The 27,726-nt window shown below is 43.5% G+C and overlaps 3 protein-coding genes across 3 annotated transcripts in view; all 3 read left to right on the top strand.

The window, feature by feature from the left end:
* abcc9 (ATP-binding cassette, sub-family C (CFTR/MRP), member 9) overlaps positions 1 to 10,231 on the top strand; it is a 50,874-nt gene extending 40,643 nt beyond the window's left edge. Inside the window, 5 exon segments of the mRNA XM_080517914.1 lie at positions 1,011 to 1,119; positions 4,531 to 4,634; positions 4,743 to 4,876; positions 5,309 to 5,371; positions 7,619 to 10,231. Of these exon segments, the coding sequence (XP_080374040.1) occupies positions 1,011 to 1,119; positions 4,531 to 4,634; positions 4,743 to 4,876; positions 5,309 to 5,371; positions 7,619 to 7,756 (548 nt within the window). The 3' untranslated portion in view covers positions 7,757 to 10,231.
* Positions 10,232 to 13,115: 2,884 nt separating this feature from the next.
* Positions 13,116 to 18,817, top strand: kcnj8 (potassium inwardly rectifying channel subfamily J member 8). Its single transcript, XM_080517909.1, has 6 exons — positions 13,116 to 13,587; positions 14,711 to 14,859; positions 15,701 to 15,861; positions 15,932 to 16,071; positions 16,684 to 16,900; positions 17,193 to 18,817. Exons 1-6 carry the CDS (start codon positions 13,241 to 13,243, stop codon positions 17,439 to 17,441), a joined length of 1,263 nt encoding a protein of 420 aa, XP_080374035.1. The 5' UTR covers positions 13,116 to 13,240; the 3' UTR covers positions 17,442 to 18,817.
* Positions 18,818 to 19,657: 840 nt separating this feature from the next.
* echdc3 (enoyl CoA hydratase domain containing 3) lies at positions 19,658 to 26,636 on the top strand. Its single transcript, XM_080517911.1, has 6 exons — positions 19,658 to 19,841; positions 20,892 to 21,013; positions 21,747 to 21,844; positions 24,651 to 24,851; positions 25,052 to 25,230; positions 26,170 to 26,636. The coding sequence occupies exons 1-6, from the start codon at positions 19,702 to 19,704 to the stop codon at positions 26,321 to 26,323; spliced, it is 894 nt and encodes a 297-aa protein (XP_080374037.1). The 5' UTR covers positions 19,658 to 19,701; the 3' UTR covers positions 26,324 to 26,636.
* Positions 26,637 to 27,726: the final 1,090 nt, after the last annotated feature.

Raw genomic sequence — 27,726 nt, 5'->3', positions numbered from 1 at the left:
TCCTGAAGTTTACTGCACAATTCAACAAGGACTGAGTATTTATTCAAGGCTCTGCTTTGTGTACACGTCCAGCAGCTTTAAGGCGAATGTAAAGCTCGTACTGTCAGCTTGAACGAGATAAATGAAGTTCCTCCATTGCTTGAAGCAGCTTTGAGACAATGGAAATAGAATTAAATCACATTGAGATCCACTGCGGCCTATTTAAAATCTCATAAGACTTCTGAGCTTCAAGTACATAAAAAATAACATTGTCACATATTAATAATAATAAAAAAAAGTGAATCATTGAAGTTTGTTAATGAGTTATGCATGTTTTATACATTTCGTGACCTACAGGTGGCGCTGTCCCCGTTTATTATCTGCGGTAGAGAAAACATAAAAAGGCACATTCGCATTTCACTGAACCGTTCTCGTGGCGTGAAGAGACGAACGAGACGTCAGCTCAATTTAATGATCTCAGAATCTTTATTTTCCTCTAACCGTCAGTCAAATATTCATTTAAAGCTTTGTTTACAAGCGAGGATCATTTCAGGAACATTAAATGGAGGTTTTATAGCTTTTAAAGGGGGATTCAATTCTCTCTGAAAGTCCTCAACGAGTTTCAAATATCAAAATATTATAAAAACGTGTTGAAACCTGCAGCCAAACAGTTTGTAACTCAAATAACTTAAAGACTGTTTACATGTTGTAAAGGCTCCATTATCGCCCCCCCCCCCCACTGCTCTAGAACACGGACTGGTGTTGATTTCAGTCTGTAATTTCAGGAGATTTCAAGGAAATGTGATGCTAATATCGGTTTGAGTGAGATCAAGTCGTTTCTCCCCCCAAATGGGATTAAAAAACAGGATTGAGATCCGTTGATGTTGTATCGGGACGGCGCCATATCACACAATTAACCTGGACCGTCGTTCAGCATAGTTTGTTTCTGTTGCAGCTGAAAAGAAGACGAGGAACATAAAGGTTTGATTGTATTTATTGTATTTCTGTGGGGTTTTTTTTCCGTTTTGCAGGTAAAATCATCATCGACGGGATCGACATCTGCACACTGCCTCTGCCGACGCTGCGCTCCAGGCTGTCCATCATCCTGCAGGACCCCGTCCTGTTCAGCGGCTCCATCAGGTGACACACACACACACACACACACACACACACACACACACACACACACACACTCACACACACATCATCCAACCCGTCAGATGAATCAGACACCAGAACTAGAGCTACGCTCGGTAGGGCGCAGACCGTCGCCAACGCCACATTTGTCTCCATGGAAACCAAAGGATGTACAGGGTCATTGGGTCCGCCGCGTCTTCCTTGTCATGGTCGTCTGAATTCCTTCATGTTTTCAATGTTTGACACCGACGTTCACGCATTTTTACAATTTCTGTGTGACCCCTGACCTTTGACCCCGCCTCCAGCCGCTCGCCAGGGCGAGGATGTCACTGCCTCACGTGGAATATCGGAGGGACGGGGAATTAAAGCGGAACCTTTTGACGTTGGTTGGCGTTGATGATTAAAACACGAAGGACCCTTGACCTTTGACCCCCATCGCTCTCAAAATCTAATTGATTGTTCCTTGTATGATGACAGACCGTCCATGAAAATATCACCAGATTCGGCTCAATAGTTTTAGTGAAAAAGTTGATGAAATACATACAAAGCAATCAATAACTAAATAGTGGAGGTCAGAGGTCGGAGGTCAAACAGGTGGTTTTTAATGTATTTGTCGACTCGAATTGAGCTGTTGCTTGTTGAGCTCGTACTTTGAGAAGAAGATGGAAAGATTCATGTTCTGAGATCCTACAAAATAAAGTCCTGGAAGTTCAAAGGGTCTGGATTCAAACCAGAACTCTGGTGGAAGCGTCCTGCTGCGTCGCTCAGACCCGGATTCAGTTTCTCTCTTCCGTGGGTCTTTTCCTGCCGCTTGTTGTTCGACAGGATTGTTTCCATGGCGACCAGGTTGTGTTTTGTTGGTTTATGAGAGCAGAGTGGCCTCAGCTCCACTGACGCAACGCCCCCGTTTGAAAATCAGTCGACCTCCGTCGGGTCTCAGCTCTTTGTTTCCGTGACGCCGCCGTTCGGACTCAGCGCTCACTGAGTGACGACCTTTGACCCCAAGCTTCTGGAGCTGTGGGAGGGTGATGGTGAACATGTGAAGGACTGAAGCAGGAGGAGGAGGAGGAGGAGGAGGAGGAGGAGGAGACCTGTTGTCCTCACCTTGTCTATGACCTCACCTTGTCTGTGACCTCACCTTGACCGTGACCTCTCCTTGACCGTGACCTCACCTTGTCCGTGACCTCACCTTGTCTGTGACCTCACCTTGTCTGTGACCTCTCCTTGACCGTGACCTCTCCTTGACCGTGACCTTGTCTGTGACCTCACCTTGACCGTGACCTCTTCTTGGCCGTGACCTTGTACGTGACCTCTCCTTGACCGTGACCTCTCCTTGTCTGTGACCTCACCTTGTCTGTGACCTCTCCTTGACCGTGACCTTGTCTGTGACCTCTCCTTGACCGTGACCTTGCAGGTGACCTCTCCTTGACCGTGACCTCTCCTTGTCTGTGACCTCACCTTGTCCGTGACCTCTCCTTGACCGTGACCTTGTCTGTGACCTCTCCTTGACCGTGACCTTGTCTGTGACCTCACCTTGTCCGTGACCTCTCCTTGACCGTGACCTTGTACGTGACCTCTCCTTGACCGTGACCTTGTCTGTGACCTCACCTTGACCGTGACCTCTCCTTGGCCGTGACCTTGTACGTGACCTCTCCTTGACCGTGACCTCTCCTTGTCTGTGACCTCACCTTGTCCGTGACCTCTCCTTGACCGTGACCTTGTCTGTGACCTCTCCTTGACCGTGACCTTGCACGTGACCTCTCCTTGACCGTGACCTCTCCTTGTCTGTGACCTCACCTTGTCCGTGACCTCTCCTTGACCGTGACCTTGTCTGTGACCTCTCCTTGACCGTGACCTTGTACGTGACCTCTCCTTGACCGTGACCTCTCCTTGTCCGTGACCTCACCTTGACCGTGACCTCACCTTGTCCGTGACCTCACCCTGTCGGTTGAAAACCTCCTGGGACAAACGGAAGGCGAGCCTCTCGGTTCCCCGGCAGCGATCCAGAGGGAGGATCTGCGCTGTGACCGAACATCTGAGTAAACAGAGCCGAGGTGCAGCCGCCGCTCCGTCCTGATTGATTGGCGCCCCAGCTGCGGGGTGACCAGTGTAAATCGCGGCGGGATTCCGCGGTCAGGCCGCGGTCTGACTCGGGCGCCGACGTCACGGCCGGGCCAGTTCGGCGGAGGTTTCCCTCGTCCTGTGAGGCTCAGGCGGCGGCTGAGGCGGAGGCAGCAGCGGCGGCGGCGTGCTCGCACCGCCGGGCGCTTCGGTGACCGCGTGTTTGTTGTCGGAGACGGAAGACGGCGTGCTGTTTGTTTGGACGCAGGCGGGAGAGCAGGACTCGGCCCGAGGTGAAGACATTCACACTGAGACCCTCGGCCTGCGACTGTGTGCAGCTTTCACTCAACATCCACGAGCTTTACTGTGGAAACCAAACCAGGAAGGAATGAAGTGGTGAATTCATCACAAGGTTTCTGTGTGACGACGAGGACGAGGCCTCGCTGGTTCAGTCCTTTGTTCTGCCGCGTCACTCAGACACTCACCAAATTCGTCACGTTCGTCAACGCTGGCCAAAAAACGTAAGGAAATGTAAAGAAATTGGCAAAATCTGCTCTCTAGCGCCACCTAGAAACAGTAAAACGCCAGTAGGAATGTCGTAGAGAGATGAAACGAAAACTATCGTCAAGACCTACTGATACCCCGATTACACTAAAACCAACAGGAAGTCCGCAATTTGCCTTTCAAAATAAGATTTGCAAACGCTATCTCCTCTCAAGGCGAATATCGTATCGGCTTCAAAACTCTATTTCATGACAGAGGAGAGTCTCCTGCTCAATACTCTAGAACACTTTTTTGATATGATATATATATATATATATATATATATATATATATATATATATATATATATATATATATATATATATATATATATATATATATATATATATATACATATAGGAGAAAAACCCTTTGAAGCAGCGCCTTTGAACTCTTTCTTCTGCTCTTTGGAGGGTTTTTTTTTTTATGCAGCTTCTTCACACGAGGCCTGCAGGGGGACGACTTTTCCTCGGGACTCTTCAAAACTCGATAGTCAGATAATATATGTGTGTGTGTGATTATATATGTGATTGCACGCTTGAATTGTCACGTGCCTGGAATGAATTATAAAAAGCATTTTAAAACACCCTACAGACAAAATTATTAAAAGACAAAGAAACGACGGGAGACTCAAAGTGTTTTTTTTGTTTCTTTGCTGTTTGTTTTCTTTTCTTTTCTTCTCAAGAATTAGAAACGGATTGTCGTCTGCGTTTGATTGGAAATGGGGGAGAAAAAAAAGGGGATTGATTTGGATTAAGGGGCGGGGCTTAGGAGGCTCGCTCATTAAGGTTTCCTCTGCCTGTGTTTCAGGTTCAACCTGGACCCGGAGAGGATGTGCACCGACGACCGTCTGTGGGAGGCTCTGGAGATCGCCCAGCTGAAGAACATGGTGAAGACGTTGCCGGGAGGCCTCGGTAACTTTCCCTCCGCCGCCGCCGCCGCTACGGCTCCCGGATGGCGAGCCGGACACTTTGTGACCTGACGTGTGTGTGTGTGTGTGTGTGTGTGTGTGCGCCGTTCAGACGCCGTGGTCACTGAGGGCGGCGAGAACTTCAGCGTGGGGCAGCGGCAGCTCTTCTGTTTGGCCCGAGCCTTCGTGAGGAAGAGCAGCATCCTCATCATGGACGAGGCCACGGCGTCCATCGACATGGCCACGGTGGGTTAGAGAGCACCCTCCGGTCATCTCACCCTCCGGTCATCTCACCCTCAACCATCTCACCCTCAACCATCTCGCCAAACTTTCATCTGCAGCAACTTTCGTTTTGAATATTCTTAATGCAGAATAACATAATATGAAGGCCTGAGTCAGGATTTACATGTTTAGACTTTTATTTGTTTGTATTTTCCTCCATTTTCCATTAAATCTTCTTCGTTTAAAAAAAATAAATAAATAAAAAATTCTAAATCAAACTTTGACTTAAATAAAGCGGGAAAGTGACAAACTTCTACTTCTACTTCTACTTCTACTTCTTCTTCTTCGTCATCTTCTTCTTCTTCTTCTTCTTCTTCTACTTGAGTCGACCCCGACTTACCATGGTGACCCCGGTCACCATGGTAACTCACTGATATTGAATGTCTCTCTCTCCAGGAGAATATCCTCCAGAAGGTCGTGATGACGGCGTTCGCAGACCGAACTGTGGTCACCATCGCAGTGAGTCCCTCGCTCTGCAACACATTCAACACATGACACACGTCTGTTATAGACCATAGATTCTAGATAGGTCATAGAGGATAGATTATAGATAGGTTATAGATAGATTATAGACCATAGATTCTAGATAGATTATAGAGGATGGATTATAGAGGATATATTATAGGTTATAGATAGATTATAGACCATAGATTATAGATAGATTATAGAGGATATATTATAGATTATAGACGATAGATTATAGACGATAGATTATAGACGATAGATTATAGACGATAGATTATAGACAGTAGATTATAGAGGATATATTATAGGTTATAGAGGATAGATATAGAGGATAGATAATGGATGTGGTTGTTTTCTCCTTCACTCGACGTTCTTCCATCAGGAAATGTTTCTCCTGATCTTCCTTCTCTCACTAACATCTTCCTCGTAGATTTACTTTCTCCGTTCACTTCCTTCCTCACGATGCTGATTTCTCTTCCTTCTTTCCCTCGTTACCCTTTTTTCTTACTAATTAAACCTATATTCGCTTTTTCCCTTTGCTGTTTCCTCTCCTCTGTCCTTCATATTTCCTCTCCTCTACCTTTCATGTTTCCTGTCCTCTGTCTTTCATGTTTCCTCTCCTCTGTCTTTCATGTTTCCTCTCCTCTGTCATCCTTCATCCTTCGCTCTCTCAGCATCGAGTGTCCTCTATCCTGGACGCCGATCAGGTTCTGGTCTTCTCCTCTGGGATCTTGGTGGAAAGTGACTCAGGTCCAAACCTGCTGACTCAGGCGGACAGTCTCTTCAGTGTGCTAGTGAGGACTCACAAGTAGACCCGGGTCGGCTCAGCCCACCTCTCTCTCTCTCTCTCTCTCTCTCTCTCTCTCGCTCTCTCTCGCTCTCTCTCTCTCTCGCTCTCTCTCGCTCTCTCTCTCTCTCTCTCTCTCTCTGGCTCCGGGTCTGCTGAAGCTTCACAGCCACTGACAGTCGGTTGGTACCAAAATCAAACTCCTGCACGCTCTTTACCCAGAGGTCCTCGTGTGCATGTAGTGTAATCTGATTACAGTTTGCAGTGTTGTGACGTTTGTTCACTGGAAAGTCATGAAGAGTAAAAAAAATAAATAAATAAATAAAATCTCGTCAAAGTTTAATAAAACCTTACAAGCAGCCAAACGACTGTAGAAAGTGCAACTTCTAGTCTGTGGAATACGGTAATGTGAAGTCAAGGTGGAGTTAAGTTACTTTAGTTACCTGCTGAAGTGAGTAACTGGACACATTTTACTGGCTCTTCTTTTCAAATCTCTGAACTAATATTTTCTCAATTATCATTTTGCGTCAGTTTATTGAGGAAATAATCTCGAGATGCGGATTCTTTCAAAACACGAAGCAGAGCAACAAAACCTTTTCACTTCCTCGTGTCTCTGGAAAAGCTGAAGACATTTCAATTCTTGACTTTGACGTTAACGTTTCCTCGGTAATAGGACTTGTGTGACGGCGCCACCTTGAGTGTAAAATAACTAAAAGTGAGGGGTTTATTTCAAACTTGTCATCAGAGCTATAGATTGTAGAACCAGAACTAAAACATATTTCAACCAATTTGCTCCATAATCCAGTTTCCTGCTCTTTGTATCTCTTGAAAACCCGAGAAAACTTTAATCGCTCAGAATCTTTTTAATCTAAAAAAAAAACATGTATCCTATAAAATGCAGTAGCATTTTACAGAAAGCCCCAAAAACACCATTTAAGCAAATGTACTGATTTTGAGTGTATTTCATAATAGATGATGGAAAAACTGTATTTTCTGGACAAGCTGCACATAATTTATGTCTTTTATTGTTGCTTAACATTCCATGTGACTTGGATAATGAAATATTGTGGTAAATACCACCTGTGACCACTAGATGTCACTGTGCGACCACAGACAAACCTCCATTACTGCTGGACGCGAGCGTTTCCGAGAGAAAATGCTAGCGATAAACTAAGTGCGTCAGAAACCAGGAGGGGCAGAAAGAGTTTAGAGTGAGAAACCCGAGAAAAGAAACCGGTAGACAGAAAGTTCCGGAATAAAAACTGGACGAAGATTACCAACATTCACATCTGGAGAATAAACTGGTGACGTTGATGGAGCGTCTGGTCCAGAAAATACGGTCGTTTCTTGATTAAATGTTTAATAAACTGAGTCGAGAGTGTGAAGGAGTGGCGTGAGACGTAGCGCGACGGTTCACCTGGGGGCGTTTTGTTGACTGTCTGCTGTCACCGCAGCACCGCGTCCACACCATCCTGACCGCCGACCTCGTCATCGTGATGAAGAGAGGCAAGATCCTGGAGTACGACAAGCCGGAGACGCTGCTGGAGCAGGAGGACAGCATGTTCGCCTCCATCGTCAAAGCCGACATGTAGACTCGCCTCCTCCCGTCAGGCTCCGGCGGAGGGGGAAGGGGGAGGGGCTTCAGACGACCAGCGGGTTCCTCTGGAGAAAAACCCTTTGAAGTAGCCGGTGTGCGCCTTTGAACTCTTTCTTCTGCTCTTTGGAGGTTGTTTTTTTTTTTAATGCAGCTTCTTCACACGAGGCCTGCAGGGGGACGACTTTTCCTCGGGACTCTTCAAAACTCGATAGTCAGAGTTTGATCGGGAAAGTGTGACGAGCCAAATGCTTCCTCAGTCTTACGACGCCAGCCTCACTTCTCTCGCCACGCCGGATCGTTTTTTTGAGCTTTTTTTTTGTCGTCACCCTTTTCGTTTCTTAACGCTTTGTGGCTTTTAGGTGTTTCGCGGGGAAACGTGTTCGTCACACCAATGACCCTGAACTGTTTGGAATCAGTAGAGAGCAAAAGAACCTTTGTGGTCCTGAAGCTGGAAACATGGAAGCTAACGTGGCTGTGCTTCAGCTTCTTTTTTATTTGTATTTTTTTTTTAACACTTAAAGTGGAAGATAAAAAAAGACTTTAATCACCAGAACCAGCCCGTTTTAAAGCCACGAAATGAAAAAAAAAATCTTCCTTTCCTTATCTTGGAAACTATTAATGGTGCTTCTCATAGATCAGATCAGCACGTTCAGGATGTCTAGACATTTAAACAGTGGGAATATCTGGTAATCCTGATTCTAAACTGGGAATAATATAAACTCCTGTTTGCAAATAATACTTGACATTGTAATAAATCCAGCATCACCTCTTTGACATATCGGAGATTTTTAATGTTTTGGTTCTAAAAAGGCCTTGAGATAGTCTGCAATAAGAGTCACAGTGGTTTTCCAGTGATTGCTCTCTGAAGGCCTCATCGTCTGATAATCTGCAGTAGAACAGGGAATCTCCCCGTCTTCCTCACGCCAAGAGGTCCTGAACATCTTCCCACCAGGAGCTCGAGGAAACGACGGGAAATCGACTGTTTGGAGTTTATTTACATTTTGGACTGAAGAAAAGAGGCGCTGGGTTTTCAGACGTCTCGCTATAATGAGGAGGATTGAGACTGAAGATGTTCCAGATTTAAGATTAATGATGCAGTTGGAGTCGTGTTTCTTAGTTCGGTCATCAGCTGGCCGGATGCTGGCTGGACGTCTGCTGGACGTCTGCTGGACGTCTGCTGGACGTCTGCTGGACGTCCAGTAAAACGTCTGCCGGACATCAGCTAAACATCTGCTGGACTTCCAGTAAAACATCTGCTGGACATCCAATTAAACGCCTGACGGACTTCCAGTAAAACATCTGTTGGACGTCCAATAAAACATCTGCTGGACTTCCAGTAAAACATCTGTTGGACGTCCAATAAAACATCTGCTGGACTTCCAGTAAAACATCTGTTGGACGTCCAATAAAACATCTGCTGGACTTCCAGTAAAACATCTGTTGGACGTCCAATTAAACATCTGTTGGACGTCCAATACAACATCTGCTGGACTTCCAGTAAAACGTCTGCTGGACGTCCAATTAAACGTCTGCTGGACATCCAATTAAACGCCTGACGGACTTCCAGTAAAACATCTGTTGGACGTCCAATAAAACATCTGCTGGACTTCCAGTAAAACATCTGTTGGACGTCCAATAAAACATCTGCTGGACTTCCAATTAAACATCTGTTGGACGTCCAATAAAACATCTGCTGGACTTCCAGTAAAACGTCTGCTGGACGTCCAATTAAACGTCTGCTGGACATCCAATTAAACGCCTGACGGACTTCCAGTAAAACATCTGTTGGACTTCCAGTAAAACATCTGTTGGACGTCCAATTAAACATCTGCTGGACGTCCAGTAAAACGTCTGTTGGACGTCCAATTAAACATCTGCTGGACGTCCAGTAAAACGTCTGTTGGACGTCCAATAAAACATCTGCTGGACGTCCAGTAAAACGTCTGCTGGACGTCCAATTAAACATCTGCTGGACGTCCAGTAAAACGTCTGTTGGACGTCCAATTAAACGTCTGCTGGACGTCCAATTAAACATCTGCTGGACGTCCAGTAAAACGTCTGTTGGACGTCCAATTAAACGTCTGCTGGATGTCCAATTAAACATCTGCTGGACTTCCAGTAAAACGTTTGTTGGACGTCCAATTAAACATCTGCTGGACGTCCAGTAAAACGTCTGTTGGACGTCCAATAAAACATCTGCTGGACGTCCAGTAAAACGTCTGCTGGACGTCCAATTAAACATCTGCTGGACGTCCAGTAAAACGTCTGTTGGACGTCCAATTAAACGTCTGCTGGACGTCCAATTAAACATCTGCTGGACGTCCAGTAAAACGTCTGTTGGACGTCCAATTAAACGTCTGCTGGATGTCCAATTAAACATCTGCTGGACTTCCAGTAAAACGTTTGTTGGACGTCCAATTAAACATCTGCTGGACGTCCAGTAAAACGTCTGTTGGACGTCCAATTAAACATCTGCTGGACGTCCAATTAAACATCTGCTGGACGTCCAATTAAACATCTGCTGGACGTCCAATTAAACATCTGCTGGACGTCCAATTAAACATCTGCTGGACGTCCAATTAAACGTCTGCTGGACGTCCAATTAAACATCTGCTGGACGTCCAGTAAAACGTCTGTTGGACGTCCAATTAAACATCTGCTGGACGTCCAGTAAAACGTCTGTTGGACGTCCAATAAAACATCTGCTGGACGTCCAGTAAAACGTCTGCTGGACGTCCAGTAAAACGTCTGCTGGACGTCCAATTAAACATCTGCTGGACGTCCAGTAAAACGTCTGTTGGACGTCCAATTAAACGTCTGCTGGACGTCCAATTAAACATCTGCTGGACTTCCAGTAAAACGTCTGTTGGACGTCCAGTAAAACGTCTGCTGTACGGCGGCGGCACTCAGCAGGAGGTCCTCGGCTCCGGCTGCTGTTGTTTTAATCTGCGATTCATCAAATTCGTGTGAAAAGAAAAGTGAAGCTCATTTGGAGAATTTTAGCCTTTTTATCTGATTCTTCTTCTTCTTTTGTTTTTCATTTTCCTGCGTTTTCACTTTAATTCCTATTTCTGATGTTTGGGGTTTATTACCAATGATTTCACATCTTAACTTCAATCCCTTCATTTAAACGTCAAGTTTTCACCTTAATGTGGATAATGTGACTTTCATTTTTGCATTAAAAAGAAATTGAATCACAATTCCTCTATTTTAATCCTTTAAAGGTTCATATTATGTAAAATACACTTTTCAACAGTAATAATCACCCCCACACCTGGAACGACGCCCCAGAAGTGAAGAAAGTGTGTCCTCCCTCTCTCTCTCTTTTAAAAAGTGTGTTGCTCCAAGCAGCCAATCAGAAATCAAACCCTACATAGTGTCATCGGGGGTTTTAGCCAATCACAACCAAGGTAGGCTCCTCCCCCCTTTGACTCCTCCCACAATCAGGCAGCTCTGCTCTGGCACATGGCACCACGAGAGGAAGTACTTCCTCCTCTTCCCCATAGATGGGTGTGTGTGTGGGCAGAGCCAGTCCAGCTCACACAGACACAGCAGATTCTGAATGCAGCTCCTAGGATCCAATATTGTGTAAATCTTCACCTCACGTTGTCGTTTATAGTGAAAAAGGTGATTTCTGAAGTAAAGATCTGGTATTTTCTGCTTCTTATCAACAGATTACTTCAGATGTTTACTCTGAGTACTTAGTTACATGTTTGACGTTGATTCTACCGTACGTCGTTTTTATGACTTTAGAAGCGATTTTTTTTTACCGTCACAAATGACACTTTTACAGAAACTTTGTCTTTTAAAAGTGCTCCTGTCGAAACTCTTAGATCACGTGTTTTTTTGTGTGTGTTTTTTTTTTTGGGGGGGGGTACTGTCCTCATTGGTCGCCACAGTGCGCCCCCAGTGGACGGATCAGGAACAGCAGGGACTTTAGTTTTCCAGTTGTTGTTTTTGTGTGATTTCTACACTTTGTACTGCGGCCACACACACACACACACACACACACACACACACACACACACACACACTGAGTCTGACCGACTCAGTTATACAGGTTATTATTTTGTGTGCCTCCTTTTTTTTTTTTTTACACTTGAATGACAATAAAATGATTTTGAGTGAAACTTTGAGGCTGTTCGTCTTTAAACCTGCAGAACAAGCACACAGTGTTAAATCTTGCTCAATGGCGCCGCCTGGTGGCTCCGTGAGGAATTATTAAAAATCTGTTTATTCTAAAAAAATTAAATCATTCAAACTGGTGCCGTTTTGTTTTTTTAATTGTCACTTTAATTCAAGCACATGATTTAATGTACCTGGTGAAACAAACTTCTGTAAATTATTTTATCGTCAAAATGATTTTAAAAGTTTCTATAAGAAAGTTAAAAATAAAGGTTTTATATGAATAAACACTTTATTCTGATTAAAATACAATTGTAAAATTACATCAATCCTCTTGTTTAAAAGTTGAATGGGGTCAAAGTTTAAATGATTAAATGTACAACTGATCGCCAAAATGATAGATTATTTGTTTAGTGATTAAATTCAAAGTTTTGAACAAATATTTGATCGAACATTCTTTGACGCTCATCAACTCTCCTCAGTCGTTGTTTATAATTGTATTCGATGCGAAAATATTAATTCCACATGTCACATTATTACTATATTTCAGATAAATGCGAAAACACATACTTCCACGTTTACGGCTTAAAATCATCAACTTTTTTGTGGATTTCTGTAAAAAAAAATCCTCCCATGAGAGACTTTATTAGATTATAATATCTAACATGTTATATACTGTACTTCGTTACACAGTCTCCCGTTATTTTCACTTTTTGCCCCCAAATCTGCTGTATTTTTTCTTTGAAAACGTAAATCCGTCAAACTGAGTGTTTAGAAACTTTCCATGCTTCTCAGTGTTTGTGTCTCCAGTCCCTCCTCGTTGTTGCTTTGGAAAGAACAGGGATACATGCAGATGTTAAAACACGATCTGCCCACTGGAGTGTTGTTTTACGCGCCGGCAAAACAAAACAAAACAAAACAAAAAACATGGACGTTTGTCAGTTTTGGGTTTTTTTTTTAGTTCCAGGAGTTGAAACTGTGAGTTTATTCAGTTTTGAATTGAGCAAACTTGTTGACGTGACGCGTTCAGGTGGTGCGCTGCGCAGTGAGCTGGTTGTTTTTGCGGACTGGCGCTGAGCTCGGCGCGTCCTGGTGGCACAGGAGCAGCCCGGGCTGAGCAGGAGGAGGAGGAGGAGGAGGAGGAGGAGGAGGACGGGGAGGATGAGGAGGGCGGAGGAGGAGGAGGCGCGCCGCCTTCACTCCCGAAACCTCCGCGAAGGTCGACGGAACGGAAAGCACTCGGAGCCGCGCGTCTTTACGCGTCTTCCCCCCCTAACCGGACATGCGGTGCCGGTGCGTAAAGGCGCACTGAGACCCGGTTTGATAACGCGTCGATCTGCCGCTGCCTTGCGAGATGTTGCCGAGGAAAAGCATCATCCCGGAGGAGTTCGGGCTGCCCGGGCTCGCCTCCCGCATACCCCGCAAGCCGGTGTTCAGGGACCGCGTCAACAAGGCGCGCTTCATCGCCAAGAACGGCTCGTGCAACCTGGCGCACAAGAACATCCGCGAGCAGGGCCGCTTCCTGCAGGACGTCTTCACCACGCTGGTGGACCTGAAGTGGCGCTTCACCCTCGTCATCTTCACCACCACCTTCGTCAGCAGCTGGCTGCTCTTCGCCATGAGCTGGTGGCTCGTGGCCTTTGCGCACGGGGACCTGGACCCGGACAGCACGGCGGACAGCTACTGCGTCACCGACGTCAAGTAAGAGCGTGAAGTGCGTTACTGACGGGAATCTGTTTCTCCCCCCCCCCCCCCCCCCCCCCCCGTCCCCCCAACACCCCCGTTCGTTTCTCCTCCGAGTGAGGAAGAGGAGGGAGCGTGGGAAACGCTCCTGCTCTCAGATGGCACCTCCCTCTGAGCTCAGCTCTCCTCTCTGGCCAACACGCGTGCTCGAAAGTAACGGAGTACTTTTACTGCACTACTTTCCCCAACACGGGGCAGGAAGTCGAGCTGCTTTTGCTTCTTCGTCCCAGGACTCTGTTGTACTTTAATAGTAATGTTGTTATTGATCATTATTATATTCTGATCCACACGTCAGAATCACTCTCACGCAGAAATGGATGGATGGATGGATGGAAGGATGGATGGATGGATGGATGGATGAATCCTCACAGCTGGAATCTGTAGCTACACAAAATCTTTCAGGTTTCAATTACTGAGAAGTTTTTCATTTTTAAATACATCAAGTAAAATAACAAGTGGACTTTAAACCTTTTGTAACAGAGAAGTTTACCGAGTAACTTCTTATAAAGTATTTTTGTAAAGTACTTTTTTTTTACATTCGCTACTACAACAAGTTACTTAAATTACTATTTGATCACAGGCAAAGTTTCCATCGTGTAAAAGATTTAGAGTCATTTTGTAATTATTCAAAATGAAAAACTTTATATTTAATTTTAATCTTTTTTTCGGTGTGACTGTCGCTCTTATTAGCATTAGCATGAGCTGTCAGCACTGTGTGGGGATGAAGATGCTCTATAATCTGATGTTAGAGGAGGAAGATACTCTATAATCTGACGTTAGACGAGGAAGATGCTCTATAATCTGACAATAGAGGAGGAAGATGCTCTATAATCTGTTTTTTTTTCCGAAATAATAACCATTGAACCAAATCCTCCAGTGAATGCTAATGCTAACGGCTGCTACAGGAAGCAGCTCTGAAACGTGTTCAGGAATGTAAAACTTTTTTCTCAATGTTGACTACTTCTGGCTGTATTGTAATCAGTTACTTGCACCGTAATCAGTTACTTTGACGCTACAGAGAGCCAGGATGTCCTCGGTGGACCGACCGAGTCCAGCCTGACGCTGCTGCTTGTCTTCGCAGGTCCTTCACCTCGGCCTTCCTCTTCTCCATCGAGGTCCAGGTCACCATCGGCTTCGGGGGTCGGATGATCACTGAGCAGTGTCCGACCGCCATCACCGTCCTCATCCTGCAGAACATCGTGGGCCTCATCATCAACGCCGTCATGCTCGGTAATTCTCTCCTCTGAAAGTTTGTTAATGTCTGAAGATCCTTCAGACTCTCAAAGTCAATGAAGGTTTAATTAGAATAAAGTCTTGAAGACGTGCTGAACGTCTCTAAAAGTTTGTTTTTAAGGGTTTTAAAAGCTCTGGAAAGTCCTTTGGTCTTGCCGAACCTTGGAGATGTTTAGAAGTTCTTGATCGCTCCTGAGCTTTTGAACCTTAGAGAGCCTCCAAAGATTCCTGAACGACTTTGTGGGTTTTTGAAAGTCTTAGAACATTGAATCACTCTGAGGGTTTCTGAACAGTTTTGAATATGCCATGGAACCTTTGAAGGTTCTTGAAAGCTTCAATATTGTAGAAGAATGTTGTTATTGTTCACGTGACTGACCGTCACCTCTGAAGGAATTCGACTTGAACCACCAGGAGAATTGAGACGTTATCAGGAACTTAAAGAAAGTTCTTGAAGTCTTAAAATCCTTTGAAACTGAAATCTGAAAGTTCTTGACAATCGTTTAACGGTCTAGTTTTCTGTAATACCGTGTTTTTCCACTGGGTGGCAGCAGAGAGTCTCCGTTCTTCAGAATGTGGCATCAGACTCTGCGTCGTCTTTTCTCTGGCTGAAGGCAGGAGGAGACTGACTCACTGAGTCCCCCTGTGGTACCAGCTGGTATTACAAGAAGGATCTGGCTGAGGCTAGCTGGCTAGCCGTTAGCTTCAGTGCACGCTTCTGCTACAATCTGACGATGTTTCAAGTTTGTTTTTAACAGAAAACTCTGCCTCATCGTGAGAAATGTCAGGATTTGATCGAGCAGGTGAAAATGTAAAAGTTGTTTTTGTCGTTTCTTCTCAGGTTGCATCTTCATGAAGACGGCTCAGTCCAACCGGCGTGCAGAAACGCTGATCTTCAGCCGCCACGCTGTGATCGCCGTCAGGAACAACCGGCTGTGCTTCATGATCCGGATCGGCGACCTGCGGAAGAGCATGATCATCGGAGCGACAGTCAGATTACAGGTGGGCTCTTGGTTCTCAGACCTCGGGCGAATCTTGCCTCCACGCCACTGACCGCTGGTCGGCCCTGCAGGTGGTGAGGAAGACGACCACGCCGGAGGGCGAGGTGATTCCCATCCATCAGATCGACGTGCAGACGGAGAGCGCCATGGCCAGCAACAGCCTCTTCCTCCTGGCGCCGCTCATCATCTGCCACACTATCGACAAAAACAGGTTCGAACGCCTCGTCAGAAGTCACGATTCTGCTCAAGTTTCCCTCCAGCAGGCCGAGAAATGGTTCCGTGACCTTCACAAGTGTGACTCTACCTGTGAGAAACATGAGAGGCACTGTGGTGAAGTCCAGTGTCACCACTGGGGGGCACCAGAGACACCTCGGCAGGGTCAAGGGGAGACCTTGTCCCAGCTGCTTTTAGGAGAAAACAAAAGGTCTTAAAATCACACCAAAGTAGTAAAACCACACAAGAAGCGCAAATCTTTGATGACGAATATGAAATGAGTCAAAACTTTCCAAGGTCAGGGGTCACAAGCCACACAACCAAAGCCTGAATGAAACGGAAGCAGTCAAATGAAAGGTGGGTAACCTTGAAAGGTACAGGGAGCATGTACACGGCTTTGGGGGGCTCCAAAGAGCAGCAGGAACAATTGCAGAGGTTCCAACACGATTCTAAGAAGAAACCATGATCAAAGCTGGAAAACCACAGATTGTGACTTCGACAATGAAAAGACAACAAAAGTAGAAAATCCTCAGTATTTATTGAGATTAAGCTTTGACCTCGTGTGGAGGGGCGGGATGTGTTTGACGCCCCTGTTCCCCCCCGCCCTCAGTCCGCTGTACGACCTGTCCGCCATGGAGCTGCAGTGCAGCGACCTGGAGGTCATCGTCATCCTGGAGGGCGTCGTGGAGACCACCGGGATCACCACGCAGGCCCGGACCTCCTACGTGTCGGAGGAGATCCAGTGGGGCCACCGCTTCGTTCCCATCGTGACGGAGGAGGAGGGCGTCTACTCCGTCGACTACTCCAAGTTCGGCAACACCGTCAAGGTGAAGGTCAAAAGAAGAGCCGTCGGTTTATAACCTTTAAACTCATGGCAGTGGGATACTTTAGTTTACATTACTTGTTTTCTTCAGGACAGAAAAAGCATGTCAAAGTTTCCACGCTCTGATAACCAAGGCTACATAGAAATATCACAAGGAAATGTTTCCTTTAGTCCTGCTTGATTCTTCCTGTGACGTCGGAGCGAAGAGCAGTTTGAGGTGTTTGGTCAAGTTCAGCTTCAGGTGTTTGGTTTCGGTTGGGGAGCGTACCTCTGAGTGCTGCTGTGTTGTGTGGAAGGTGGCCACGCCGCGCTGCAGCGCTCGCGAGCTGGACGAGAAGCCGTCCATCCTGATCCAGACGCTGCAGAAGAGCGAGCTGTCGCACCAGAACTCGCTGAGGAAACGCATCTCCATGAGGCGCAACAACTCCATGCGTAAAGGCGGCAGCAGCGGGAGCCTGCGCCAGAACAACTCCAGCCTCGTCTCGCCTAAAGTGCAGTTTCCCTCCCAGAGCGAGGGCGGCCAGATCCTCAACGCCGTCACCTGACACCAGGCCTCGCTGCTTCCGTTGCCGCCGCTGCGGCTGCTGGTGGCGGCCTGGGCGATCGGGGGCATCGCTGCGCCCGTTTCCATGACAGGACTTCTTCAGCTCGCCGCCCTGTCCAGACTCCTGACTTACTGTCCTGACTCTTGACACACGGTCCAGACTGGTGACTTACTGTCCAGACTCTTGACTTCCTGTCCAGACTCCTGACTTCCTGTCCTGACTCTTGACACACGGTCCAGACTCCTCACTTCCTGTCCAGACTCCTCACTTCCTGTCTGGACTCTTGACTTCCTGTACAGACTCCCGACTTCCTGTCCAGACTCCCGACTTCCTCTCCAGACTCCTGACTTCCTGTCCAGACTCTTGACTTCCTATACAGACTCCTGACTTCCTGTCCAGACTCTTGACTTCCTATCCAGACTCCTGACTTCCTGTCCAGATGCCCGACTTCCTGTCCAGACTCCTGACTTCCTGTCCAGACTCTTGACTTCCTATACAGACTCCTGACTTCCTGTCCAGACTCTTGACTTCCTATACAGACTCCTGACTTCCTGTCCAGACTCTTGACTTCCTATCCAGACTCCTGACTTCCTGTCCAGATGCCCGACTTCCTGTACAGACTCCTGACTTCCTGTCCAGACTCCCGACTTCCTGTCCAGACGCCCAACTTCCTGTGCAGACTCCCGACTTCCTGTCCAGACTCCTGACGCTACACCTTTACTGCTGATGTTATTCATGAGTGATTAAAGTCTGACATCCTTCAGTGGATGAACCGTAGAACAACATTCCTCTTCCCTCACACAATCACACAAAGTGAATTAAATACAGGCAACCACACAAAATACCTCTAAATTGAAAAAAAAAAGAAAATGCACATAGGTTTACCTTTATACAACAAAGTTTGCGATGGTCTGTTTCCCTCCCTTGCGAGATCCAAGAAGCAGAACGAATAACAAAACCAGTTGTTCTCAGTAAATCTGGCGGAAATAATGAAACTTCATTCAAAAGGTAAACTTCAACCATTTCTTTTTCCAAAAAAATCCTCATCAAACTTAATTGAATGCCATTTTTCTACTTAGCAGCTGCAGTTCCATGTCTGTCCACTAGAGTATGCACTTTTTTAAGTATGATGATAAAAACACGTCACAACACTGAAGTCCAGAAGTGACCGGCAGATGGCAGTATTACTCAGCGGCGTCAAAGCTGCAGCACGAGGGTGTAGATTTAATTTCTCATTTTAATAATATAACTTGAAGAGCACTTTACATCGTGAAACCTCAAATTTTTATCTTTTCTATTCAACACACGACATGTATTCACCGAGAAACACATAGAAATGTAATATACTGGCTTGAAAAACTTTCAATCAATCTAAAAGAAAGGCTGTGGATTTGAAAATGTCACATTAAACTTTTGTTTGACCATATTTGTTGATGTCTGTGTTTCTTCTAGTTTCTTGGAAACTTGCAATAAAAAGTTGTAGTTTCTGAATGAGTTTTTAAGACATTTTTTTTATGCTCCTTAAAATCAAGAGGGCTTCACAATTCCCTCGTGAAGCTCTGGTGCCCCCTTGTGGGGGGTTGGATTTTACTGCTCTGAGGTGGACAAATCAAATATACTGCATTATTATTAAAATATATCAATATAAAAATGGTACAATAATATTTCAATCAAGTAAAAAATATTTTAACAGTTGAATAGTAAATTCACATGTCACAGCATGTGGAGAGAATAACTAAATATTGCAATAAAGACAGGTATATAATAAAACAATGGTGGGCAAAATGTAAAATGATTCTAATACAAGCCAATAGAAAAACCTTTTTTAATTATAAAATCAAGCTATTGATAATGTTTAAAAGTTTTATTAATAAAATTGTACTTCAATCTTTATTTAATGGGAAGTGTAACCTTATCCTCTACTTTGCAACCGGTTTAATAACATTTAGACTTTACTCAGGTTATCATTAGTTGAAGTCAATTATATTGAATTGTTCATGTTGTTGAATAAATAGATAAATAAATTGGCCTAATTGGATGTTTGAACTTCAAACGTCAACATTATTTTTAATAAATATATATACCATGTAATGGTTTCGAACTTTGCCCTTCGAATTTAACTTGAAAACAAATTAAATAAAACTAAACTTCTGACGATGAACTAACCTGAACGCTGACGCTGGCGCTGCGTGATGACGTCACCGTGCAGGAAGTGAACGTGAGCAGGTGTGTGGAGCTAACCCTGCTAACACTGAGCGACATGTCTCGAAGTTTGCTGCTCAGGAGAGTTTCGGGACTTTTCCGGCTCAGCGGGAAAACGTCGCCGCTGCGCGGAGCTCGGTTCTCCTCCAGCCTCGAACCGGAGCCGCTGACGGTCACCGAGCAGAACCACGGAGTTCGGTGCGTCTGCTAAGGGTCACCGCCCGGAGGTCCGGAGGGAATACGGGACATTTAACACAAAACACAGGTTTTTAACAAGACAAATGGGATTTAAAGATATAAACTGCACACGAACGAATATCAAAAGATCCGAAAGTACATTCGGGAGGGATTTCATTTGTGTAAAAACGACATTTCTTTGTTAAAAGTCATTCTTAAGCAGTTTAAAATGTCCCAAACATTCCAGGCGCTCCTGTGTGAATACTCAATATTTAGTAAACAATGATTTTAATGACAATACCGCGTTACAGTGCCAAATATTCTTCTATAAATCATCTGCCATCGGCTCAAAGTATAATTCGGCAAACAAGTTGTTTGTGTGAAGACACATTTTTTTTAGGTTAAAATATGTTTTTGAACCGTTTAAAAGTCCCAGATCTCCAATTAAAATGCACAATATTTAATTTGTCTCCCAAAGTCTGAGTGTAAATGCAGCTTACATATATATATAGATCTGTGGAAAAAAGTCAGTTTTCTGCAAGATTGTCTGCTATATAAATACATCATATTTAATAAAAACAGTGATTTAAATGACAACAGAATGTTTTAGTCTCACGTGATGTTCTTGTATTTTAAAGGTAGAGCATTAAGATCAAATTGCCATCTATATTATTAATGTATAATCTAGTTATTGAGGTAATGTTAAAGGTTAGAAAGTCAAACCTCCATCTAAAAAACATTTTTTTTTATAATAACCAAGATTTTAACAGCATTAACGTCGTACAGTATGTCGACATCCTATTTTAATTCACGTGTCAGGATCTGAATGTACATTCAGATGAGTTATTTCATGTAAAACACAAGCGGTTCAGAAACGCTGTGCTTTTCTGTTAGATTTCAAAGAAATTGGTACAAAAAACCTTAAAAAGTGGACCGAAATGAAGGATTTATTTATTTTCTTATTTCTAGGAAATACTGTCGACATGATAGTGAGTTAAAAGTTGTTTGTGTTTGCGTTTACCGTCACTTTTAAGAGACGCTTTAGTCAAAAGTGAAATGTTTCTGTTCCAGGAGGATTACACTGAATAATCCAAAGAAGAGAAACGCTCTGTCGCTGGCCATGTTGGAATCTCTCAAAGAAAATATCCTGACTGACATCGACAGTCCCGAGCTCCGCGTCATCATCATATCTGGTTAGTGTGTGTGTGTGTGTGTGTGTGTGTGTGTGTGTGTGTGTTTTAGGGGACTAAAGTTGAGAGTAAACAATCGGGATTTCAGAAATATTTGAGATCATTACTCTACAATCAATGAGGAATCTATAGAAAAAAAAATCACAGATTTTTAAATAACATTTTAAAAGCGTGAGTAATATTTATACAATATATATAAACAAGAAGGCAGTGAGGAAACTGAACTTTTAGTTTAAACAAAACACTGACTTTGGTTTTTCCTCCTTCACCTGAAAACCTTAAAGTCACTTTGGTAAACTGGAAGATTCCACAAACACAGATTTGATCAATTAACCAGGAAATTAAATAACAGACTTGCAAATATTTCATTTAGGAACATTATTAGAGAAAAATCTGTGTTGAGTGTTTTTTGGGGAATTGATTCGATACAATTTCACATTAAAATATATTCAAAGAAAACCAAAAATGGCTTTATCATTTTAATAAAACTTCTGAAGAGCTTTATTTAAAAAAAAAAAAAAAAAGGATATTTCTTCAGAAAATATATTATTTAACAGTTCTGTATCAGAGCTTCATCATCGATCAAATTTTAAAAATGTATCAGGAATTGATATGATGATCTGTGTGTGTGTGTGTGTGTGTGTGTGTGTGTGTGTGTGTGTGTGTGTGTGTGTGTGTGTGTGTGTGTGGGTGTGGGTGTACAAATGCATATATTTGACTGTGGTGTGTGTTGCAGCCAGAGGTCCAGTGTTTTCCTCGGGACACGACCTGAAGGAGTTGACGTCGTCTCGGGGCGCAGACCACCACAGGAAGGTCTTCCAGACGTGTTCAGAGGTCCGGCTCTTCTTTCTGCCCCTCTTCCAGCCGACTCGGCGTTTTAGACTCACCGATGACGTCATGGAGGAGGAGGCGGGGTTATAAGTTCAGAGGCGGGGCCATGACATCACGTGGATGATGTCACGGGGTTATGGAAAGGTGTTAGGAGGCTTCCTAAAGGAGTTAAGGAAGGGTGTTAGGAGGCTTCCTAAAGGGGTTAGGAAAGGTGTTAGGAGGCTTCCTAAAGGAGTAAAGGAAATGATGGAAAAATTGGGAAAGTGATGGAAATGGGTCAGAAATGATGGTAAGACTATAGTAAGGCTATTAAAAGGCCTATTGGGGTGAAAATTAGACATTTTGGGAACTTTGCAGTCATTGTTCTGGAAAAAAAAAAACATAAGGGACGCGTATGGCAAAATAAGTGAAAATATGAAAAATTGGGAAAGTGATGGAAATGGGTCAGAAATGATGGTAAGACTATAGTAAGGCTATTAAAAGGCTTATTGGGGTGAAAAAGACACATTTTGGGAACTTTACAGTCATTGTTCCGGAAAAAAAAAGCGTAAGGCGTTTGGTATGGCAAAATAAGTGAAAATATGAAAAATTGGGAATGTGATGGAAATGGGTCAGAAAGGATGGTAAGACTATAGTAAGGCTATTAAAAGGCTTATTGGGGTGAAAATTAAACATTTTGGGAACTTTGCAGTCATTGTTCTGGAAAAAAAAAAAGCGTAAGGCAAAATAAGTGAAAATATGAAAAATTGGGAAAATGATGGAAGTGATGGTAAGACTATAGTAAGGCTATTAAAAGGCTTATTGGGGTGAAAAAGACACATTTTGGGAACTTTACAGTCATTGTTCTGGAAAAATAAAGCGTAAGGCGATGGTATGGCAAAAAAAGTGAAAATATAAATAATTGGGAATGTGATGGAAATGGGTCAGAAAGGATGGTAACACTATAGTAAGGCTATTAAAAGGCTTATTGGGGTGAAAATTTTATATTTTGGGAACTTTGCAGTCATTGTTCCGAAAAAAAAAGCGTAAGGTACGCGTATGGCAAAATAAGTGAAAATATGAAAAATTGGGAATGTGATGGAAATGGGTCAGAAATGATGGTAATACTATAGTAAGGCTATTAAAAGGCTTATTGGGGTGAAAATTAAACATTTTGGGAACTTTAATGGAAATTGTTCTGAAAAAAAAAACGTAAGGGCTTTTTTTGGAAACGTATGGAACGTTTGGAACGTATGGAAAAATAAGTAAAATTATGACAAATTGGGAAAGTGATGGAAATGGGTCAGAAATGATGGTAATACTATAGTAAGGCTATTAAAAGGCTTATTGGGGTGAAAATTAAACATTTTGGGAACTTTACAGTCATTGTTCCGGAAAAATAAAGCGCAAGGCAATGGTATGGCAAAAAAAGTGAAAATATGAATAATTGGGAATGTGATGGAAATGGGTCAGAAATGATGGTAAGACTATAGTAAGGCTATTAAAAGGCTTATTGCGGTGAAAATTAAACATTTTGGGAACTTTGCAGTCATTGTTCCGGAAAAAAAAAGCGTAAGGCAAAATAAGTGAAAATATGAAAAATTGGGAAAGTGATGGTAAGACTATAGTAAGGCTATTAAAAGGCTTATTGGGGTGAAAATTAAACATTTTGGGAACTTTACAGTCATTGTTCCGGAAAAATAAAGCGTAAGGCGATGGTATGGCAAAAAAAGTGAAAATATAAATAATTGGGAATGTGATGGAAATGGGTCAGAAATGATGGTAACACTATAGTAAGGCTATTAAAAGGCTTATTGGGGTGAAAATTAAACATTTTGGGAACTTTGCAGTCATTGTTCCGGAAAAAAAAAGCGTAAGGCAAAATAAGTGAAAATATGAAAAATTGGGAAAGTGATGGAAATGGGTGTAGGAGGCTTCCTAAAGGAGTTAAGGAAAGGGGATCACATTGTGACAGTCACTCCACACTTCCACTAGGGGGCGTAATGATGGGCGGAGGTGAAGGTCAGTGACGTCTGTCGTAGTGAAAAAAAGTGTCAAGGTGATTTAATTCGCCTTTATTTATTCAGCAGGAACACATTGAGATTAATAATCTCTTTTGCAAGTGTGTCCTGGTAGAAGGACATACATTTAATCAAATGTAGTACAAAGGAGAACGTGAGACTTTCCCCTCCAACCTCTGACATGTCAAATATCAGCAGGTCTGAATGTAAATCAAAGGAAAAGAGGAACTGAAGGTGAATAAAGAACCAGTCAAACGCTAAAACTGGACTTTACTGTCGGTTCTCCAACATCTAGAACCTTCCTGGTTGGGATCTGGGTTCTAGAGGATTTCCAGTTGTTCCAGCAGATTATTGCTTTGGTAATTTACATGATCTCCTTTTCCCTGAAGGCTCCCATGAACCGGCCCTTTAAATGATGGAGCCGCAAGGAATTGTGGGGCAGCATGAGCTGGTCTCCTTTGTTTGTTTTTAAATGTAAAATGTTCCGATTCTGATGCTTCATCTGCAGTGACGATGGAAAATGACTTTCTCTCATAAATGGTCTGGTTATTTGAACTTTCAATCAAATATTTCCGAGGAGTTTTCATTTTAATTTAATATAACAAGAATTTAAAATAAAATCCTTCCGTGAACATTTCTGAAGAATTAAACGTCAAACGGCTCGATGATGTTTTGCTCCATAAATAAGTTCAGGAATTCAAATCAAATCAACTGACGAGAGAAAATCAAAAGTGTTTGAGTTTCTTGGGGGAAGAAAAAGATTTTTAAAAAGCAGAATAAGTCAGTTACCGTGGCGACTGTGTGTCCAGGTGATGACTCTCCTCCAGGACGTCCCCGTCCCCGTCATCGCCATGGTGAACGGCGTCGCCACGGCAGCGGGTTGCCAGCTGGTGGCCAGCTGCGACATCGCCGTGGCGACGGAGAAGTCCACCTTCGCCACGCCGGGCGTCAACGTGGGGCTGTTCTGCTCCACGCCGGCCGTGGCCATCGGCCGCGCCGTGCCCAGGAAGGTGAGGCGCTCACAACGAAACTGGAATATATTTTAGAACTGAATCTAAATATTGCATTTGAACTCTTTCATTCTTTTTGTAATACGGCTAGAATATAGAAAATATTCTATTATGTAAGTCTCAATGAGTTTGTGTCAGATATTCTGGAGCCGGATTATCCGACCCGTTAAGCTCTAAGCTCCGCCCCCTCCTCCGACCAGGTCGCCATGGAGATGTTGTTCACCGGGACGCCCATCTCGGCCCACGATGCCTTGCTGCACGGCCTGGTCAGCAGGGTGGTGTCGGAGGAGCGTCTGGAGGAGGAGGCGGCGAGCATCGCCCGGCGGGTGTGCGCGGCCAGCCGGCCCGTCGTCGCTCTGGGAAAAGCCACGTTCCACAGGTGACGGCGGGAAGCCCGCTTCAGACGCACACCCTTTCAAAATAAACCCTCGTCGCCTCATCCCGTGGTGAACGGATGACGGAGTTCGTGTTTTTAGTCTAAAACAAGCTCGAATTAAAAGAAACATACAAATAAATCAAGTAATAAACAGCAAAATGTTAATTTAAGTAAATATTTATTATCAAACATGAATAAAGGACTTAATAAACAAGGACATAAATAAGACGGCAAATAAATAAACATGCTAGCAAGTCTGAATATGTTCATCTCAGTAAATAAATCTGTCACTAAATGTAATTACGTTAACAATTAAATATGAAAGCAAATAAATTACAATCGTATGACGTAAGGAAATAATTATGTGAATTTGTAAATTCAGTAAATTAGTAAATATTTGCTCCAGAGAGTGAAAACGCAAGTAAATGTGAATAAAGGATGAATAAATCAATGTGTAAATGAATGAGTAAACAAGAATATAAAAGAAAGATATACAGACTCGGGATGCATCAATTCATGGATAATAATGAAGTGAAATCAGGGTAATTAAAATAAAAAGATAGGAAATTAGCATTTTGAAATATTGATTTCAGAAATATTTGACTTTAAAAGGAATTAAGATCTGAAATAAATATAATCTAGAGATTATTATTATTATTGTCACAAGTCATACCTGTAGTCATAGCATGTTAAATATCATGAGTGAAAACAAACCAACAGGTTAATCCAAACTTTGGCCAGATTTCACCGTGACCTCACGTTAACTCAAAGAAAAAAAAAACACTTTTAGATTTGTTTGTTTTTATTTCTCTTCTTTGACATCGGCCTGCAGACAGATAGATAACTAGACAGATTATTTCAAAGGACCCTTCCTCCTGCTGCAGTCCGTGTCCTATTTGCCTGTTAATCTGTGTTAATCTGTGTTGGCGTTGCGTCCCAAAGGCAAATGTCTCAGGGCCGCGACGCGGCGTACGCCCTGGCGTCCCGGGTGATGGTGGACAACCTGCGGCTGCGGGACGGCCAGGAGGGGATCCGGGCCTTCGTGGAGAAACGCGAGCCGGTGTGGAGCCACCAGGCCGAGCCGGAGCCGCTCTGAGGGGCCCCTCGCTTCCCCTCGCTTCCTCCTGCTTCCTCCTGCTTCCTCCTGCTTCCTCCTGCTTCCTCCTGCTTCCTCCTGCTTCCTCCTGCTTCCTCCTGCTTCCCGGGGACTGCTGTGATAATAAGTCCCCTCTGCACTTTGCACACTTCACTCATTTGACATCAGGAAATACAATAAAGACGTCAATATGTACAGTAATTTTTTTAAATATGGAGTGAATGTAAAAAAAAAAAAAAATTGAATGGATATCTAAGTGTATAAATAACAATCAAATGAATGTAAATCAGATTAAAGTGTGTACCGCAGAAATAAAGGCATGGGTCCACACACTTTTTCGTAATGAGCTGTCATTTGTTCTGTTTTGAACTCGGGTCTATTTACAGTCACGTGGCGATTTCGATCCACCAACATCGTCTCTTCAACATCTGCATGACTGAAAACATCTGCTTGCATCTCACAGTGATTAGATCTGTTTGTAAAAAGAGAATGATAGAAAGAAGTAAATAATTATGGCAATTTTAAAGGCAACAAAGCCACAGTTGTACAAAATATTGTCTATTTTAAAAATAAGGCCCATAATTTTGTCTATTTTGAATATAATAAAACCAATAACGTCTAATAATTAAGTGAAGTAAGCATTAACAATACTGCAGTGGCATGATCAGAGCTTTAATGCCATTATATGCAGAACAATAAACTTAAATGATTCTGTATTTACACTAATTGAATTATCAGAGCTTCAAGTGCTGTAAACAACCTTATAGGTTTATTGTGTATTAATACTGCCTGTAATTGCATTATCAGAGCTCTGAGAGCATCTTATACTGCAGAATAAACATGTTCTCTTCTCTGTCACCAGGCAGCAATGCTGCGTTTACGTCCACCAAAAAACTAAGTAAATCTAAACATTTTTGAACAAAAGTCATATTTACAATTAAAAAAAATATATTATGTTTTGTGAACGACAGGTTTAGACTATACATGCGTTGTGGTAAATACATCAGAGAAATAGCACTTAAAATATGCTTTTAATAGGAAAAAGCATACTTCACTCTAAATTCGAAGGTGTTTTCTCTTTGTTTGTGCGTTGCAGCAGCGTGCGTTAAGTCAAAGTTAGAAATCAATCTGTTTAAGGTTATTTCGATTAAAGTGAAGAGGGATTTACTGTAAATTTAGGTAAATATGAAGCGTCAATAAGTGTAAATATTTAAATCCATCGGATCTGGGATATTTCCCACAGATGGATGGTCCGTGAACGCAGCGCCAGTTTTACCCGGTTACAACATGCAATGCGCTCATAGGTCACGTGCTTGAATCCCAGCCTCCTCATTGGCTGCCTCGCGCCGGGACTGTTGTTGTGTTTGTTGGGAACCCGGAAGCGTCTCACACTGGGCGTGAAG

This window comes from Blennius ocellaris, assembly GCF_963422515.1.
Source record: "Blennius ocellaris genome assembly, chromosome: 22".
NCBI lineage: Eukaryota > Metazoa > Chordata > Actinopteri > Blenniiformes > Blenniidae > Blennius > Blennius ocellaris.
The sequence above is the reverse complement of the archived record's forward strand: the minus strand, read 5'-3'. Positions and strand labels throughout refer to the sequence as shown.

Bases quoted from the DNA above. Each gene is read 5' to 3' on its own strand.
- kcnj8 (XM_080517909.1), top strand. From the start codon at position 13,241: ATGTTGCCGAGGAAAAGCATCATCCCGGAGGAGTTCGGGCTGCCCGGG. The intron at 14,860-15,700 runs GTAATTCTCTCC...GTTTCTTCTCAG, and splicing joins CATCAACGCCGTCATGCTCG to GTTGCATCTTCATGAAGACG. The intron at 16,072-16,683 runs GTTCGAACGCCT...CCCCGCCCTCAG, and splicing joins CACACTATCGACAAAAACAG to TCCGCTGTACGACCTGTCCG.
- echdc3 (XM_080517911.1), top strand. From the start codon at position 19,702: ATGTCTCGAAGTTTGCTGCTCAGGAGAGTTTCGGGACTTTTCCGGCTC. The intron at 21,845-24,650 runs GTCCGGCTCTTC...CTGTGTGTCCAG, and splicing joins TCTTCCAGACGTGTTCAGAG to GTGATGACTCTCCTCCAGGA. The intron at 25,231-26,169 runs GTGACGGCGGGA...TGCGTCCCAAAG, and splicing joins GGAAAAGCCACGTTCCACAG to GCAAATGTCTCAGGGCCGCG.